This window comes from Rhamphochromis longiceps, linkage group LG14, assembly GCF_057381845.1.
Source record: "Rhamphochromis longiceps isolate RC_006_pf linkage group LG14, R_longiceps_female_GT1.1, whole genome shotgun sequence".
Classification (NCBI taxonomy): domain Eukaryota; kingdom Metazoa; phylum Chordata; class Actinopteri; order Cichliformes; family Cichlidae; genus Rhamphochromis; species Rhamphochromis longiceps.
Genome location: NC_140570.1, coordinates 18,340,891 through 18,355,932, shown reverse-complemented (window position 1 = coordinate 18,355,932; position 15,042 = coordinate 18,340,891). Strand labels below are relative to the sequence as shown.

The window sequence follows — 15,042 nt, the reverse complement described above, 5'->3', positions numbered from 1 at the left end:
AACAGCAGTAGCACACAACAAGAGCAGGAGGGAGAGGGAAAAAAAGGCAGCCGGGAGCAACAACAAGAGACAACACCGTCACACTGGAAAGGTACAGTAAAGAAAATGAGTAACACCAAGAAAAGAAGCAAAGTCTGGAACCATTTCAGTCTTATTGACAACACAAAGGCAGAGTGTAGAGTCTGCAAGAAAAGGATATAATATAGAGCCGGCTCCAAAAACAACATGCACAGGCACCTAAGAAATGTCCACCCATCAGTGCAATGGGAAGATAAAACGCAGTCAGTTGAGTGTGACATTAATATTTCTCAGTGACAACCTTTCCCTTAATTAAAGGTCTGGGCGTTCTCCCCCCCCCCATATTCTATTGTGTTGTGGTTTGCAGTGTTTTGTGTTGTTTCACTTTAAATTTGTTTAAAAGGAAAAAGCTGAAAATTTAACTACTTAAAAGTTTAAATGTATGAAATGTAAATAGTTGTTTTTTGTATTTTATAATTTATTTATTACAGTTTATGTGGAGTGAATAAATAAAAGTATGTCTAAAGTGGCCACTAGAGACAAAGCACATACAAAACTCCAAAACACAACACAAGTGCTCCAGGATGCTAGGGGCCGTGTTGAGCTTTTGTTACCTAGTGGCTACACAAGCCAGCAAGTACTAACAATCGGATTGGGTGTGTGGTAGCAACAGGTAAATTAATTTTTCTTTAATTATTTGAATATATATATAAAAAAAAAAACACCCAGCACGCCCCTGCGGGCGGTTTATCCTTCAAGCTCGGGTCCTCTACCAGAGGCCTGGGAGCTTGAGGGTCCTGCGCAGTATCTTAGCTGTTCCCAGGACTGCGCTCTTCTGGACAGAGATCTCCGATGTTATTCCCGGGATCTGCTGGAGCCACTCGCCTAGCTTGGGAGTCACCGCACCTAGTGCTCCGATTACCACGGGGACCACCATTACCTTCACCCTCCACATCCTCTCGAGCTCTTCTCTGAGCCCTTGGTATTTCTCCAGCTTCTCGTGTTCCTTCTTCCTGATATTGCTGTCATTCGGAACCGCTACATCGATCACTACGGCCGTCTTCTTCTGTTTGTCTACCACCACCAGAGGTGGGACCAAGTCATTGTTTTGCAAGTCTCAAGTAAGTCTCAAGTCTTTATCCTCAAGTCTCAAGTCAAGTCTCAAGTAATGTCAGGCAAGTCAGAGTCGAGTCTCAAGTCACTGGTGTAAAAGTCCGAGTCAAGTCACAAGTCTGAAACTTTGAATTTCAAGTCCTTTCGAGTCTTTAAAAAAAAAAAAACACGAAAAAATAATGTTGCAGTTATATGCTAAATGTAAATATTAGACCATGTAATTTTAAAATCTGTGTTTTTCTCAACACATGACAAAATAGTGAACTTAGAAAATATACACAAATTGTGAAATTGCACCTCTTTAAAATGCAGCTCAATTAAACCTAGCTCCAAGAATAATTTTCACCGACAGTTCTGAGATAAGCTGCATGTTATTCTTGGATGCGGTTGTAGGACCAGCTTTAAAATCGCATGACAAAAATATCATACACATTAAAAAAAACTGCATCACCAACGTAGCCTGGACAACATTTGCTAGTTAGATGAAGTCAGCTATCTCATCGTAGCATATTTATTAGGGGTGCAACGATACACAAAATTCACGGTTCGGTTCGGTTCGATACTTTGGTGTCACGGTTCGATATTTTTTCGATACAAAAAAATGTTCATGCCTTTTTAATTTGTCATTTATTAAAATTATAAATATATATTTTAACTCAAAAGTACAGTTTTTAAATTTAACCCTAACCCTTGTGCGTGTTTTTTATTTTGACAGCGAATGCGCACCTGCGGACCACTTATGTGCAGCCCTGGTTATTTAGCTCGTCATATTGCAGCCACAGAAATTCTTTTGTCCATGAAACCATAAAGCTGCACTTTCTTTTTGCCTTATAGTCTGATTTGTCATAACTTCTCCGTTTTGTGGTAAGCTTTTCTTTGGCTGTCACTTCTTCACCCTGACCTGTCTTGTTTGGCTCAGCAGAACTAAAATATATATACTGCTGCTTTTACACACACACTCACATGACGGTCAGCGATTCTCTGCGCGATCAACCTCTCACATGTTTAAGCTGCGGGAGATTTCACTTGTCATGTTTGCATAGTAAGCTAACGATTAATAAGACGATGTCAGAGGAATTGGTGCACAAATTATCATCACTCACAGATCAGTGCTGTCGCTCTCTATACACAGTTCGCACGATTGCAAAGTGAAAGCAAAAAAACAAGCGCAAATTCAAACGCGACTTCAATATGTCACATATTGACAGTGGCTCACCGATGCCAATGACATAATTACCCAGCTACATTTCTGAAAGAATGCAAAAGCATTGACATATATTTTTCCTACAATAGCCCGACGGGCAGGGCAGAGATAGATTTTGGTACCCCGACTGAAAAAAATCGCTAGCTCCGGGACGTCGGGCTAGCGATATTGCGAGCCCTGTATCTGATTGAGGAATCACTCATCTTTGGAAAAGAGAGTTTATTACAGAGAAATGGCTCTTTCCAAAATAAAAGCTATACTATCCGCTTCTTCTGGGCTATATTCTCAGCAGCATAAGGAGAATCATGTGCTAACAGCTGTCTAAATGACTCGGCTAAAGTTAGTAGCATGCTTGTTGTTTTGGTCTTTGCACTAGGATGATGTCGGCGTAAATGTGCAGTCATATTCGTTGTGTTCCCACTAGTGCTTTCAGGTTAATCTCGTTGAAATGACCTTAACGCCACAACACTGCAAATCTCCGTTAACGAGCTACCGCCGATCGCCCCGTGTGTGGGGCTAGACGGCCAACACGTTAACGAGCTAACTGCGCTAACACACTAGCTCCCACCCATGTAATTGAGCATTGCATGGCACATCCAACATACTGTTTTACTTTAGTCCATGACTCGCTTACCTTCAGGGTCATACGTCACATGAAAACCAAAATAATTCCAAACGCCAGATCTGAATGAGGGTGGGGGAGGTCCATGTGTCTTGCTAGCTTGCCCTGCACGCTTCCTTCTGACTATGCTGTCTGTGTTGAGCGCTCAGTGGATCTGCGCTCGACAGTGCAGCCTAGGCGGAGTAGTCGAACGCAGATTCACTGAGCGCTCAACACAGACAGCATCATCGGAAGGAAAGTTGATAAAATAAATTACAAATGTTGTATTGTTCGATACATATGCGTACCGAACCGAAAGCACTGTATCGAACGGTTCAATATCGATACGAATATCGTTGCACCCCTAATATTTATATGCATATTTATAATCATACGCTTCTTGGAGTGAGCGCATACACTCATGAAGTTTAGTAACTTCAGGTCACTGCAACAAGCCCAGGTACAGTTTACCGACGGATGGGTACAGGACCTTGAAATGCACCGTGTAGAATGAAAGACCATCGTACGTATCATAAGTTTACCAGTCTCACAAATCGTCGTCATAAATACACATTCCTTAACCGTTTATTAATAGGACCTTTGAGCTCAACGGTAATTAATTAGTAGTGGAAATAATTTCTGGTAGCATCACAGAAATGTAGCAGTGACAATAATACTGTATGCTGTAATCGTACTGGGCAATTAGTGATACAAAAAACCTGTTTTATCCTTTGAAGAAAAGTATATGTTTTTGTCAATGTACCATAATAACAGAAGCGAAACGCAATATTGTGTCAGGACAATTCACTATTTATGCACAATAAATAAAGAAGCATAGCGCGACAATTTCTGTTCAGCGCCAGACTTGCTTGTAACCTATATCACTAATTATGTTGTGAAAATGACGTATTAACTACTAAAAAACACTGACCTTCGTGTAAATGCTTGGAGCAGACTAACCTGTGAGCTGGAGTGTTCTGGGACGTTATATTTGATCTTTGAATGGCTGAAATCCAGGCCATCCGTCGCGTCTTTGTTACTTCGGAAACATGGCTTGAACAATTTCTCTTCAACGACGTAATCCGATAACAACCGATCTCTTTACTCGTCGGCTTCCCGTGGCTGTCATGCGACCGGCTATTGCAGTTAATAATACAACAGCTTCTTGACATTTTTGTGTTTCTTTTTATCGCTGTATAACTGATTTTAATTGAAAGCCTGCGTGCGCTAGTACCGCTTGCCACGAGTTCCCAGAATCCTTTGCGGTTCTATCCGTGAATGACGTCACATTTTCAATCTCTATATAATATGCATGTTAAATTTTATATTTGGGGTAAAATATCAAGTCTTTTCAAGTAAACCGGTTCAAGTCCAATTCAAGTCCCAAGTCATTGGTGTAAAAGTCCAAGTCAAGTCACAAGTCTTAGAACATTTTTTCAAGTCAAGTCTAAAGTCATAAAATTAATGACTCGAGTCTGACTCGAGTCCAAGTCATGTGACTCGAGTCCACACCTCTGACCACCACTATGTATACATATATATACATATATATGTATATATATATATATATATATATATATATATATATATATACACATATACATATACATATATATATATGTGTGTGTGTGTGTGTGTGTGTGTGTGTGTGTGTGTGTATGTATATATATATATATATATATATATACATACATACATATATACATATATATATAACATCGGAGGGAATAACATCAGAGATCTCTGTCCAGAAGAGCGCAGTCCTGGGAACAGCTAAGATACTGCACAGGACCCTCAAGCCCCCAGGCCTCTGGTAGAGGACCCGAGCTTGAAGGATAAACCGCCCGCAGGGGCGTGCTGGGTGTTTTTATATATATATATATATATATATATATATATATATATATATATATATAAGATAAGATAAGATAACCTTTATTAGTCCCACACGTGGGAAATTTGTTTTGTCACAGCAGGAAGTGGACAGTGCAAAAGTTATGAGGCAAAAATTAGAATACAATAAGAATAAATACAGTACACAACTGTACAGAATAGAATAAAATACTATATACAGTAGAATACAATAAAATAAATATACAATAAGATAAAAATAGAATACAAATACAAATACTATATACAACTGAGTAAAAATACAACGATGACAGAAAGGATTATTGCACTTAGTATTATTGCATATGTATGGATGTGTGTGCTTGATCAGTTAATATATAATCACACAAAACAATCATATATATATCTATATATATATATATAGATATATATATGTATATATATGATTGTTTGTGTGATAATACAAAAACAATAGACATATGCATTCGATTGTGTAATTTAAGTGATCTAGGTAGCTCTGTTTTGGAAGTTCAGTTAACGCTAGAAATGTGTTTTGGAGTTTGTACGAGTTTTGTCTCTAGGGGCCCTCATAAATATTTATATTAGAGATGGCACGATACCACTTTTTTATGTCCGATACCAATACCGATATCATAAATTTGGATATCTGCCGATACCGATATGAATCCGATATAGTGTTTTTTAATCAACAAAACTGTTTTTTAAAATATCTTGCTGCATTTTGCAAGTCTGCAAGTTCATACTCAAGTTTAAAACAACAACTACACTAAAGCTATTCTGTTATACCTGTATACAAAAAAAATATTTCATAGTTCAGCAATACTGATCAATCTAATAAACTTAGACCTACACCATCCTCCCTATTCTGGTATTTTAAAGAGTACTTAGCGTAAATATTAAGCAACCTAACTAATAGGGTTCCAACTCCCAGCAACAACAAAAATAAATAAATAAAAAATAGGGAACCACCCCTCACGCGCCACCTCATGATGCTTAATCGACGTAATCAACCTTAATTTGATGCAGTGTGAAAAAAAATGCACAGAAATATTAAATAGATTCAACATCTTTCTTCAACAAAATTGCAGACTGCACAGATGGTACCTCCCCAAAGGAAAAAGTACTATAGCTTACTAGGGTATATATATTAGACTTAATAGTTACTATATACAGTAATTGACTTCTATTCATTTTACATCAAATTAAAACTTTGGGTGTCAGATAATTATTTATTAAAAGCTAGACATTTTAAATGAGAATAAGAAAGAAAAGTATGTCTTTGTGCCCCCTTTTCCCAGTTAATGCCCTATCGGCCCCCCTGGCTAAACTTTGCTAGATCCGCCCCTGCACAGTTACCAGCGTCAGCTACGTAGAAAAAGATCCTCGAGTAGAAAGTAATAATAAATAAATTCTAACAACAGCTTATCAAGCTTAAACGTGCTGCTGTTGTTCAGCCGCTGGTTTCCTCTTTCTGGTGCAAAGTGGGCCAAAAACAAACAAGAAAGACGGACTCGCTACAGAAAAGCCGATCAGCTGATCATTTAAGCAGTTTCACGATTGAAGTAGCAGCCGGAGAGCGAGAGGCAGTCGCTCGTTAAGCTTAACGTGGGAATGCTTTACAAACATTCAGAGATGGACTTACACACTTGCTTTACTTCTCTCGGGGATAACTTTGTCGGAGATGAAATGCCAGGTTGCTAGCGAAGCTCCAAATGCTATCCAGACCACCGACAGGTCCCGCATGCCACAGCCGCTCTATCACGTGATGCATACTGCTCCGACGTGCTAACGTTCTGAGGTGAGTTACGGCGTGTTGCAAGTTTTGTGAGGTGCTTTCGTGATATTTAATGGATCGGATTACATTTTTTATTTTTCTCCGATATCCGATCCAGTAATTTAGGTCAGTATCGGACCGATACCGATACGTAATATCGGATCGGTCCATCTCTAATTTATATATAAACATATATATAAAGAAAACCACGTTTTTTTACATTACTAATTCCTTTTGTGCATAATTTTATATTGTTGTCCATAATTAGTTAATTAAAGCAACAAAACAACCTGAAGATCCAGTTGGGAGCCAAAAGAACCGACTCTTTTTAGTGAGCCGAAGGAGCCGGTTCTCTAAAAAGATCCGGAAATCCCATCACTACAATGAAACGCGACAACTACGGTAGATACTTAGGGACCACCAAAAAGTTCACCTGCTCATTGAAAACGGAGAGCACTCTAAATTCTTGTAAATAATTTATTGAATGACAGATTTTTTTAAAATGGGATCTACAGACAGACCCTTGTCTTTTTAGTGGCTGACTTTGTCTTGTGTGTTATTTTAATGAATAAATAAATAAAAATCCATGTTATTGGCAGGAAAGCAATCAATCCAGAATGCTATTTAATGAGGTGTAATAAATATGTGTAAACCTGATAAAACAGGCAAATAAGGGGGAAAGGGAATGTTCCCGAATTTTTACATTTTTTTCATTATTGCTTTGTTTGGTGAAGATACATTTGAAGCTATAGAAATTACAACAGCAGCTAACTTTATTGATTGACACAATGCTATAAAATTACTTTACATTAGAATAACAAAACAAAACATAATTTTGCTTTTTAGGATATACACACCAGCAGTAAGCCCAGCTGTTAGCGTTACAGTTTTTCAGGTGCCACTTTCAGGGCTGCTAAAGATCCAAGAGTCTTTCCAGCTGGTGTCTTGCAATGGCCTGTGTGCTCAGGGTTGAGGGAACAGCCACCTGTCACCCTTTGGTCTCTTTCACAGTTTGAATGGCCTGATTCCACCTTGTGTGCACTGGGATGTGGCCTCGCCATAGCTGCCCTTGCAGAAGCACACAAAACCACTTCTCCTGTCCATATGGTTAGAGAGGTACTTCCACTCTTTAAGAATGTGTGATGGTGCTGGCGGGTGTAATCAAATGCCTAGAAAATACTTCAGAATATGTCAATCAGCCATTAAACTCCTACTCCTATGTTCCTGTTTGTGCGCTTATAAAAAGGTAAATAATTGTGAACAGCCCCTAACCTCATAATGCAAATTTTCATTCACAGGGAGCTTCTTGTTCTTTTCTTGTTACAAGCACCGTGGATGAACCAGAAGTCTCAACAAAGGTACTCCACCTGCCTTCGCTGGTCATACTTTAAGTTATGTTTGTAACCGCAATTACACTGAACAGTTGAACTGATTGAACAATTAGTTGTTCAATAAAGTTGAACCTTTAGCATTTCCTACCAAGTACACTTTGTTAATGTGACGTTGTTCCGTTTGCCCTCTAAACCGAGAAAAACAAAACATGTAAAAACTGAGCAAAGAAATATGAAGAGACCAACATTACTGTGTACAGTGTGATTTCTGTTTTCTGTAAGGCAGTGCTTCACTGACAAAGACTAAGGGGTAGAGAGAGAGTGAGAGAGAGAGAACTATTATATTTTTGTTCTAAAACAACAATAGTTTCCCTTATCCACAGTGTTTGAGGCCTCCCAGCACCATCCACCCCTTCCACGAATGCGCTCTGGTAAGCTCAGCTTCAAGCCACAGCACTGACAGTGTTTTTGATGTAGCTGGCAGTTTCAACTTTCATGTTAAGTCTTGGTAAGGTTTTCCATTTACTCTACCTAAAATGTATGCGTTATTTGTGCAGTCTGCAGGTACTACAATGTTTTAAATGCATCATTTGTTACTGTAATGTCATGCTAAAATGTTTCAAATGCTTTGACACAGCTTAAAAACACCATAATCCAGCATGCAATACCTGCTTTAAAAAAATGAACTTTTTTCTGTTAGATTATATGTTAGTGATTTTTTTCCCCCTCAGACATCACCTTGATGTGAGAAGAATGAGTCGTTTAGAGGGACTGAAGGCCAACTCGTCTCAGTTTACTCTAGAAGGAGAGCCTTTCCGCATCCTGGGAGGCTCTGTCCATTACTTCCGTGTCCCCAGAGCCTACTGGGAGGACAGGCTGCTGAAGATGAAGGCCTGTGGTCTCAATACACTCACAACGTACGTTCCCAGTGCACATTCTGTACGCCTTAAATCACAAGTATCTGTTCTTTTGGTGAAGTAAGCCAAATAGAAACCAGTTTAGGGTCTATGTGGAAGGCCTGTTGAACATTTCTCCTCCTTATACACTGTACTATTGCTGATGATACAAAGAATATATTCTTTGCTGCTTTATTTTTCAGATATGTGCCATGGAACCTCCATGAGCCTGAGAGGGGAACATTTAATTTTCAGGATCAGCTGGACCTTAAGTAAGTTTCCCACCTAAATGTGTTACGTTTGTAGGACTACTTTTTTTTTTTTTTTAAGACATACAAAGTATTTATTTCTGAAAAGAGCATGAAGCATCTGTGCCTGTCTCAGGGCCTATGTCAGTTTGGCAGCACAGCTGGGTCTCTGGGTTATACTGCGTCCTGGACCTTACATCTGCGCTGAATGGGACTTGGGCGGGTTGCCTAGGTAGTATCATCTTCCCATCAATTTGAAGCTGTTCCATAAATACGCAGTATACCACACCGTGTCTTCTCTCTTGTTCCTCTTTTTTTTCTCTAGCTGGTTGCTACAAGATGAAGAGATGCAGTTGAGGACAACTTATCCTGGATTCGTAAATGCTGTCAACTTGTACTTTGACAAGCTCATCTCAGTTATCAAGCCTCTGATGGTAAGTCCAGGTGGCTGTTTTCTCACTACATTTTAAGCCAAAAGAATAACTAGAGTTTTCTCTGTTTGGTTTTGTTTTTTAGTTTGAAGGAGGCGGCCCGATCATTGCAGTCCAGGTTGAGAATGAATACGGCTCATTTGCAAAAGATGACAAATATATGCCATTTATAAAGAATGTGTGTATTATTGCCAATTTTAATCATTAAAATGGTTTGTGACATTGCAGCATGATGGATTCCTGCACCCTTCGTTGTCTTTTTTGCTGTAGTGTCTCCAGTCCAGAGGGATCAAAGAGCTTCTGATGACTTCAGACAACTGGGAAGGCTTAAGATGTGGAGGGGTGGAAGGAGGTAATAACACTGATAAACCTTGAGCTAAAGAAAGATACAAACAATCGTTGTCTGTGTCCTTTGTTCGCTTTTTACTTTATGGTTTTGTCCTTGTTATTGGATCGTGTTTGAGAATGTGACATCTTGCTTATTTCAGCTCTAAAAACAATAAACCTTCAGAGACTCTCATTTGGAGCCATCCAACATTTGGCTGACATACAGGTAAGTGATGGTCAACGATGATCTGCGATTGTCATGACAGGTTGACATTTCAATCTGAAAGACATTTAAGTCAACTGAGAAATACTTTGGGGATTTTTATTATGAATTGATGGTAATGTTTTATTCAGCCTGTGACAGTGAGGAGCAAGATAGAGCCTACTTAATACACGTGTTCTGTTGTGTAGCCCCAGAAACCTCTAATGGTAATGGAGTACTGGTCTGGATGGTTTGATGTCTGGGGAGAACATCATCACGTGTTCCACGCCGAGGGTTTGCAAATGTTTTTTTTAAGTCACACAATTTTTCCAAGCATATGTTCATTTTATGACAAGATTCAAAGTGACAAGTGTTTATTTATTTGAAATGTTTAGGCAGATTGTAAATATGCACTTTAAAACTCCATATATTGCTGCTTGTTGGTCTTTGTGTGTTATGTCGTCACACACTGCTACAGTGGAAAATCTGTGCTGCCCTTTATGACAGACATGCTGGCTGTGGTGTCCGAGATCTTGGATCGAGGCGTTTCCATTAATCTGTACATGTTTCATGGCGGAACCAGCTTTGGCTTCATGAACGGCGCAATGGACTTTGGCGCCTACAAATCTCAGGTCACCAGTTACGGTAGGGTGGGATTAACCTTAGACCCCAGAGCCCAGAGATCAAAGCACAAAGAAGTGTTTTACATGTTTGAGGGATATCTTTTCCAGCAGTGACACATTACAACAGTCCTTGCAGCCATTCACTGGCTACCTGTTAGTTTTAGAATTGAGTTTAAGATTTTTATTGCTGATTTTTAAAGCCCTACACGACCTGGTCCCTTCATTTATATTGTATTTATTTTTCACTTTTCACTTTTCCTATTTTTTGCCCCTGGTATTCTTTAATATTACTGCATATTATTCTCGCTTTGTTTTGAAAAGTGCTGCATAAATGCAAGCACTCTTACAAGAAAACTTTTACTTCTTGATTGTAAATAAGAACTACTTCAAACAGAGCAAAATAACTTTGGGAGAAATTTATCTGAAGTGGACTTTTTTGTTTTAATTTGACCCCTGTTAAATCTGTTAACGTGGAAGGGGCATGGTTTATGTACTATAATACAGCTTGTTAGCTGTGGTTTAAATCAATGCAGAAAACACAGACAACATAACGGCTCTCCAAAAATAAAACCACAATTTTGCTCGTTTAAATGTTTAATATCTTTTCATTTTAAAAAGTCAGCGGTCTCAATGGTTTCTTGGCAGATTATGATGCTCCCCTATCTGAAGCTGGGGACTGCACTCCAAAATATCACCACCTGAGGAATTTATTCAGCCAGTACCACTGTAAGTTCTTCTTAAGGATCCATATTTATTTTAATTTATGAAAAACAATGTAAATCTACTAAAATGTCTAACTCAGGCATGACTGAATGTTTTTGCGAACTCACAGCTGAGCCTCTTCCTGGAGTGCCCTCTTCTCCGGAAAGGAAAGCTTACAGCCCTGCTTTTATCCAGCAACACCTGTCACTGTGGGACATCTTGCAATTCAGCGACAAGGTGAGCTGCAGATGGCAAGCGCCCATCTGGTAGAGTTGATAGTATAACTGACAAAACTAGATCAGAGCAGATAAATATGGGGTCCCTGGTGGAAGGAGAGCAAACATGGTACAATGAGTATCAAACAGACATGACGCTGCTGTTATCAGCATGTGTGTCTTTGTGCAGCAATCTGGCAACTTGCTGCTTATATGCTTAAGACAGATGTCTCACAACTTGCAGTTAGGTTTGACCTTACTTCTCCTTTAGCTATGTTTCTTCCCCTTTCTGAATGTGATTCAGGTAGTCTTTCATGAGCACTTGTGAAAGCTTACATTAAGAAACTGTAATTTTCAAGCCACAACACTACTCCTGTTTTTTCCCCATGTGTTGTGATGCAGCAAGAGATCTGATCAAATTGCATTATGTTTCAAATTCTTAAATTTTTCTTAATGTTTTACCATTTACTTGATTTTACCTCCCATTTCTCCAGCCGCACAAGTCAGACAAGCCAGTGAACATGGAGAATCTCCCTGTGAACAATAACAATGGTCAGTCATATGGTTATACACTGTATGAAACCACTATCACTGGTGGAGGCGCCCTAAACTCCAGGAACAACATTAGAGACAGAGCAGTGGTAAGAGCATACCAGTGATAAAGTAACCACAGATCCAAAATACAGCATAATTATACACTGCCTGTGTGACTTTTCAATCTTTTCCAGGTTTTTGTGAACAGGGAGTGTGTTGGTTGTTTGGACTATAAGACTCATGAGGTTGCACTCCCTGATGGAAAGGTGCTGATCATTTTTTCTGTATCTACTCTGAACTTTACAAAGTGATACTTAAATTAAGGATTAGGGTTAATATGCTTAATCATCCCATTTTACCCCCAAATTTGTCTTTGGAGTGAAGTTACAAAACACAATAGTGCCATTAGTTAATTGGGCCGTAAACTCTCTTTGCACACTATGATTTACTCCCACAGTCCATAGACGTGTGTGTTAGGACTTGGAATATTCATAGACTCAAAGAAAATTGTACATAGTCATCTTTTATTTATACTCAACATTTAAAGCACTAATTTTTTGTATATCAAAGGGGGAGAGGACATTAAGCTTCCTTGTGGAGAACTGTGGAAGAGTGAATTATGGGAAAGCTCTGGATGAACAGCGCAAAGGTATTCCACATGCTGCTGTGTGTTTTTTACATAGCTATATCAAAGTGACTGCTTCAGTCTTTTGACAAAATGTCATTCAGAAAGTTTTACAATTTAAATTCAGCAAATTTTCATACTGATAATAATACTTCTGCTGTCAGATTGCATAGCTGCATGGACTTTCAGGCCAGGGCACATATTTTTTAAGCTTAAGTCCTAAAAGATGTTCTATGCTTACTGCTTTATTTTTATTTATTTTTTTTGCCTTTGTTTTGTATGAAGAAAAAGTAAATAAAATCCAGAGTAAGTATCTGGTTAGACATCCACATTTGTGGATAGTGCTAGTAAAATAAAAGTATTCATTTCCTAATGAGGTTGGAAGGACACACGTTTTTTTTCCTGCATGCACTATTAAACCTATCAGTTGCAATCAAGACTAGTTATTTTTTACATGTGTATATATATATATATATATAAGTCATTTAAAGTAACGTATAAACGACATAACTGTAAGGAATATTCAGTTTATAATTCAAATTACAGGTATTGTGGGAGACATTGTGTTGAACAACACTCCACTGAGAGGATTTTCCATCTCCTGCTTTGATATGAAGCCCAGCTTTATAAAAAGGTCTGTTATCTGGATTAAAACGTCTTTCTTGCCAAAATCGTACAGTGTTTAGAATGGCAGGTTTCTAAGTGTACCTTTTCATTGTCTATGTTAAAGGGAAGATTCAATCAAAAATTGCTCGAGTCTCCTTGTATAGATTCAATGTGCACTTTGATAACAGTATGTGTTTTGTGGCTCTTGTTTTAGATTAACAAATTCAGGCCAATGGAAAACTGACTTCAAGTCACATTGTATCCCCGGGTTTTTCCAGGCCAGGCTCTGTGTCGATGGCCCTCCCAAAGACACCTTTGTCAGCCTTCGTGTGAGTATAACAGTTTGTGTGGAAAACATTAACTAACCAGCAAGTAAGCTAGAGGGTTTTTTCTTTAAAAAAAACCAATACATGCTGTATTGGCTGGCTGGCTAGTTTCTGTTTGTTGATAGTGTATTTATCCACAGAGTTGGGGTAAAGGCATTATATTTGTCAATGGGCAGAACCTTGGACGTTATTGGTTTATTGGCCCCCAGCATTTCCTTTATCTCCCAGCACCTTGGCTTAGAAGTGGAGAGAATGAGGTACCTGTGTAATATCAAAAGATGGAACATGAATTATAAGTGTAACTTGTAACTAAAGAACCTTAGTTAATTTATGTTTATTTTTCTGCTCTCTTTCAGATTATTGTCTTTGAGGAACAACGGGTGCATGATAAACTACTGTTTGCTGAAAATCCTGATTATGGAAAGGTTATCGATGTGTACAAACTTCCTTTCTGCACACTGCTGTGAACATGCTGTAAAACAACAAACTAACTTTAACACATACACACAGACAAAGACAACCATGCTCTTTCATTAAAAGACTGATAGATTCATTATGTTAATACTGTCTAGCCTATAAAATCTATTGTAAATATTTTCATTCAAATTATAAAATCTTGCATTTTGTTTTGTTTCCTTTACTATGCAATCTGCTGATTTCACTCGACTTATTATTTAACATGCATCTTGCTCTCACTACAAATAATGCAGTTTGAACCCATTTTACACATCTTGAACCTTTGACTGTGTAAAGTCCCTGATTTGACCAGAGCAGGAGTGTCAAACTCATTTCATGTTGTGGCTCATGCAGCACACTTGGATCTTAAATGGGCTGGATCAGTGAAAATCCCCTTTCGGTCGTTTTATAGAAGTTTAACTACACATTTAAAATCCCCGAGAAGTGCAATTTCAACAGTATGTCTCAGCTTTTCGACATGATACATTATAGCCGATGAAAGAAATCTGTCAACACAAATAATTAAATGGCTAAAATTATACTTTTTTGCCTTTTCACTGTGAACCCGTTGTAAAAATTGAATTCTATAGCAGAGAATAAAAAAAAAAAAAGAAAAACAAGATTTTTTTTCTGTCATTTGTTTATTTATCTGTTACTGCAATGGGAAGGTCTATGTCTCACGTTTGACACACCTGAACTAGAGACCGTCCTTGGCTTGAACAGCGCCCTCACATTCACTAAAGACGGAAATAAATCTGTACCTTGACAATAAAGGTACAATGTTTGCCATACATGTGAGCATACGATTAAATACACAGCAACTAATGAAGACACAAGTGTAACTTTTATTGCGTTCATGGCTACAGAAAAATAATAACAACTGGAAAAGAAAATCCCCGTGTATACCCCATAAATAAATGCTGTGAACTTTAGCAGCA

General features: G+C 38.4%; 1 protein-coding gene across 1 annotated transcript; it reads left to right on the top strand.

Moving 5' to 3' along the window:
• Positions 1 to 13: 13 nt before the first annotated feature.
• Positions 14 to 14,655, top strand: LOC146653894 (beta-galactosidase-1-like protein 2). Its single transcript, XM_085379732.1, has 22 exons — positions 14 to 91; positions 7,594 to 7,698; positions 7,881 to 7,940; positions 8,297 to 8,344; positions 8,645 to 8,830; positions 9,013 to 9,081; positions 9,194 to 9,289; positions 9,383 to 9,491; positions 9,574 to 9,666; positions 9,759 to 9,840; positions 9,977 to 10,041; positions 10,227 to 10,311; positions 10,525 to 10,662; positions 11,286 to 11,366; positions 11,473 to 11,579; positions 12,052 to 12,198; positions 12,286 to 12,357; positions 12,662 to 12,740; positions 13,263 to 13,350; positions 13,537 to 13,651; positions 13,789 to 13,905; positions 14,005 to 14,655. The coding sequence occupies exons 5-22, from the start codon at positions 8,667 to 8,669 to the stop codon at positions 14,113 to 14,115; spliced, it is 1,818 nt and encodes a 605-aa protein (XP_085235858.1). The 5' UTR covers positions 14 to 91; positions 7,594 to 7,698; positions 7,881 to 7,940; positions 8,297 to 8,344; positions 8,645 to 8,666; the 3' UTR covers positions 14,116 to 14,655.
• The last annotated feature ends 387 nt before the right edge of the window (positions 14,656 to 15,042 follow it).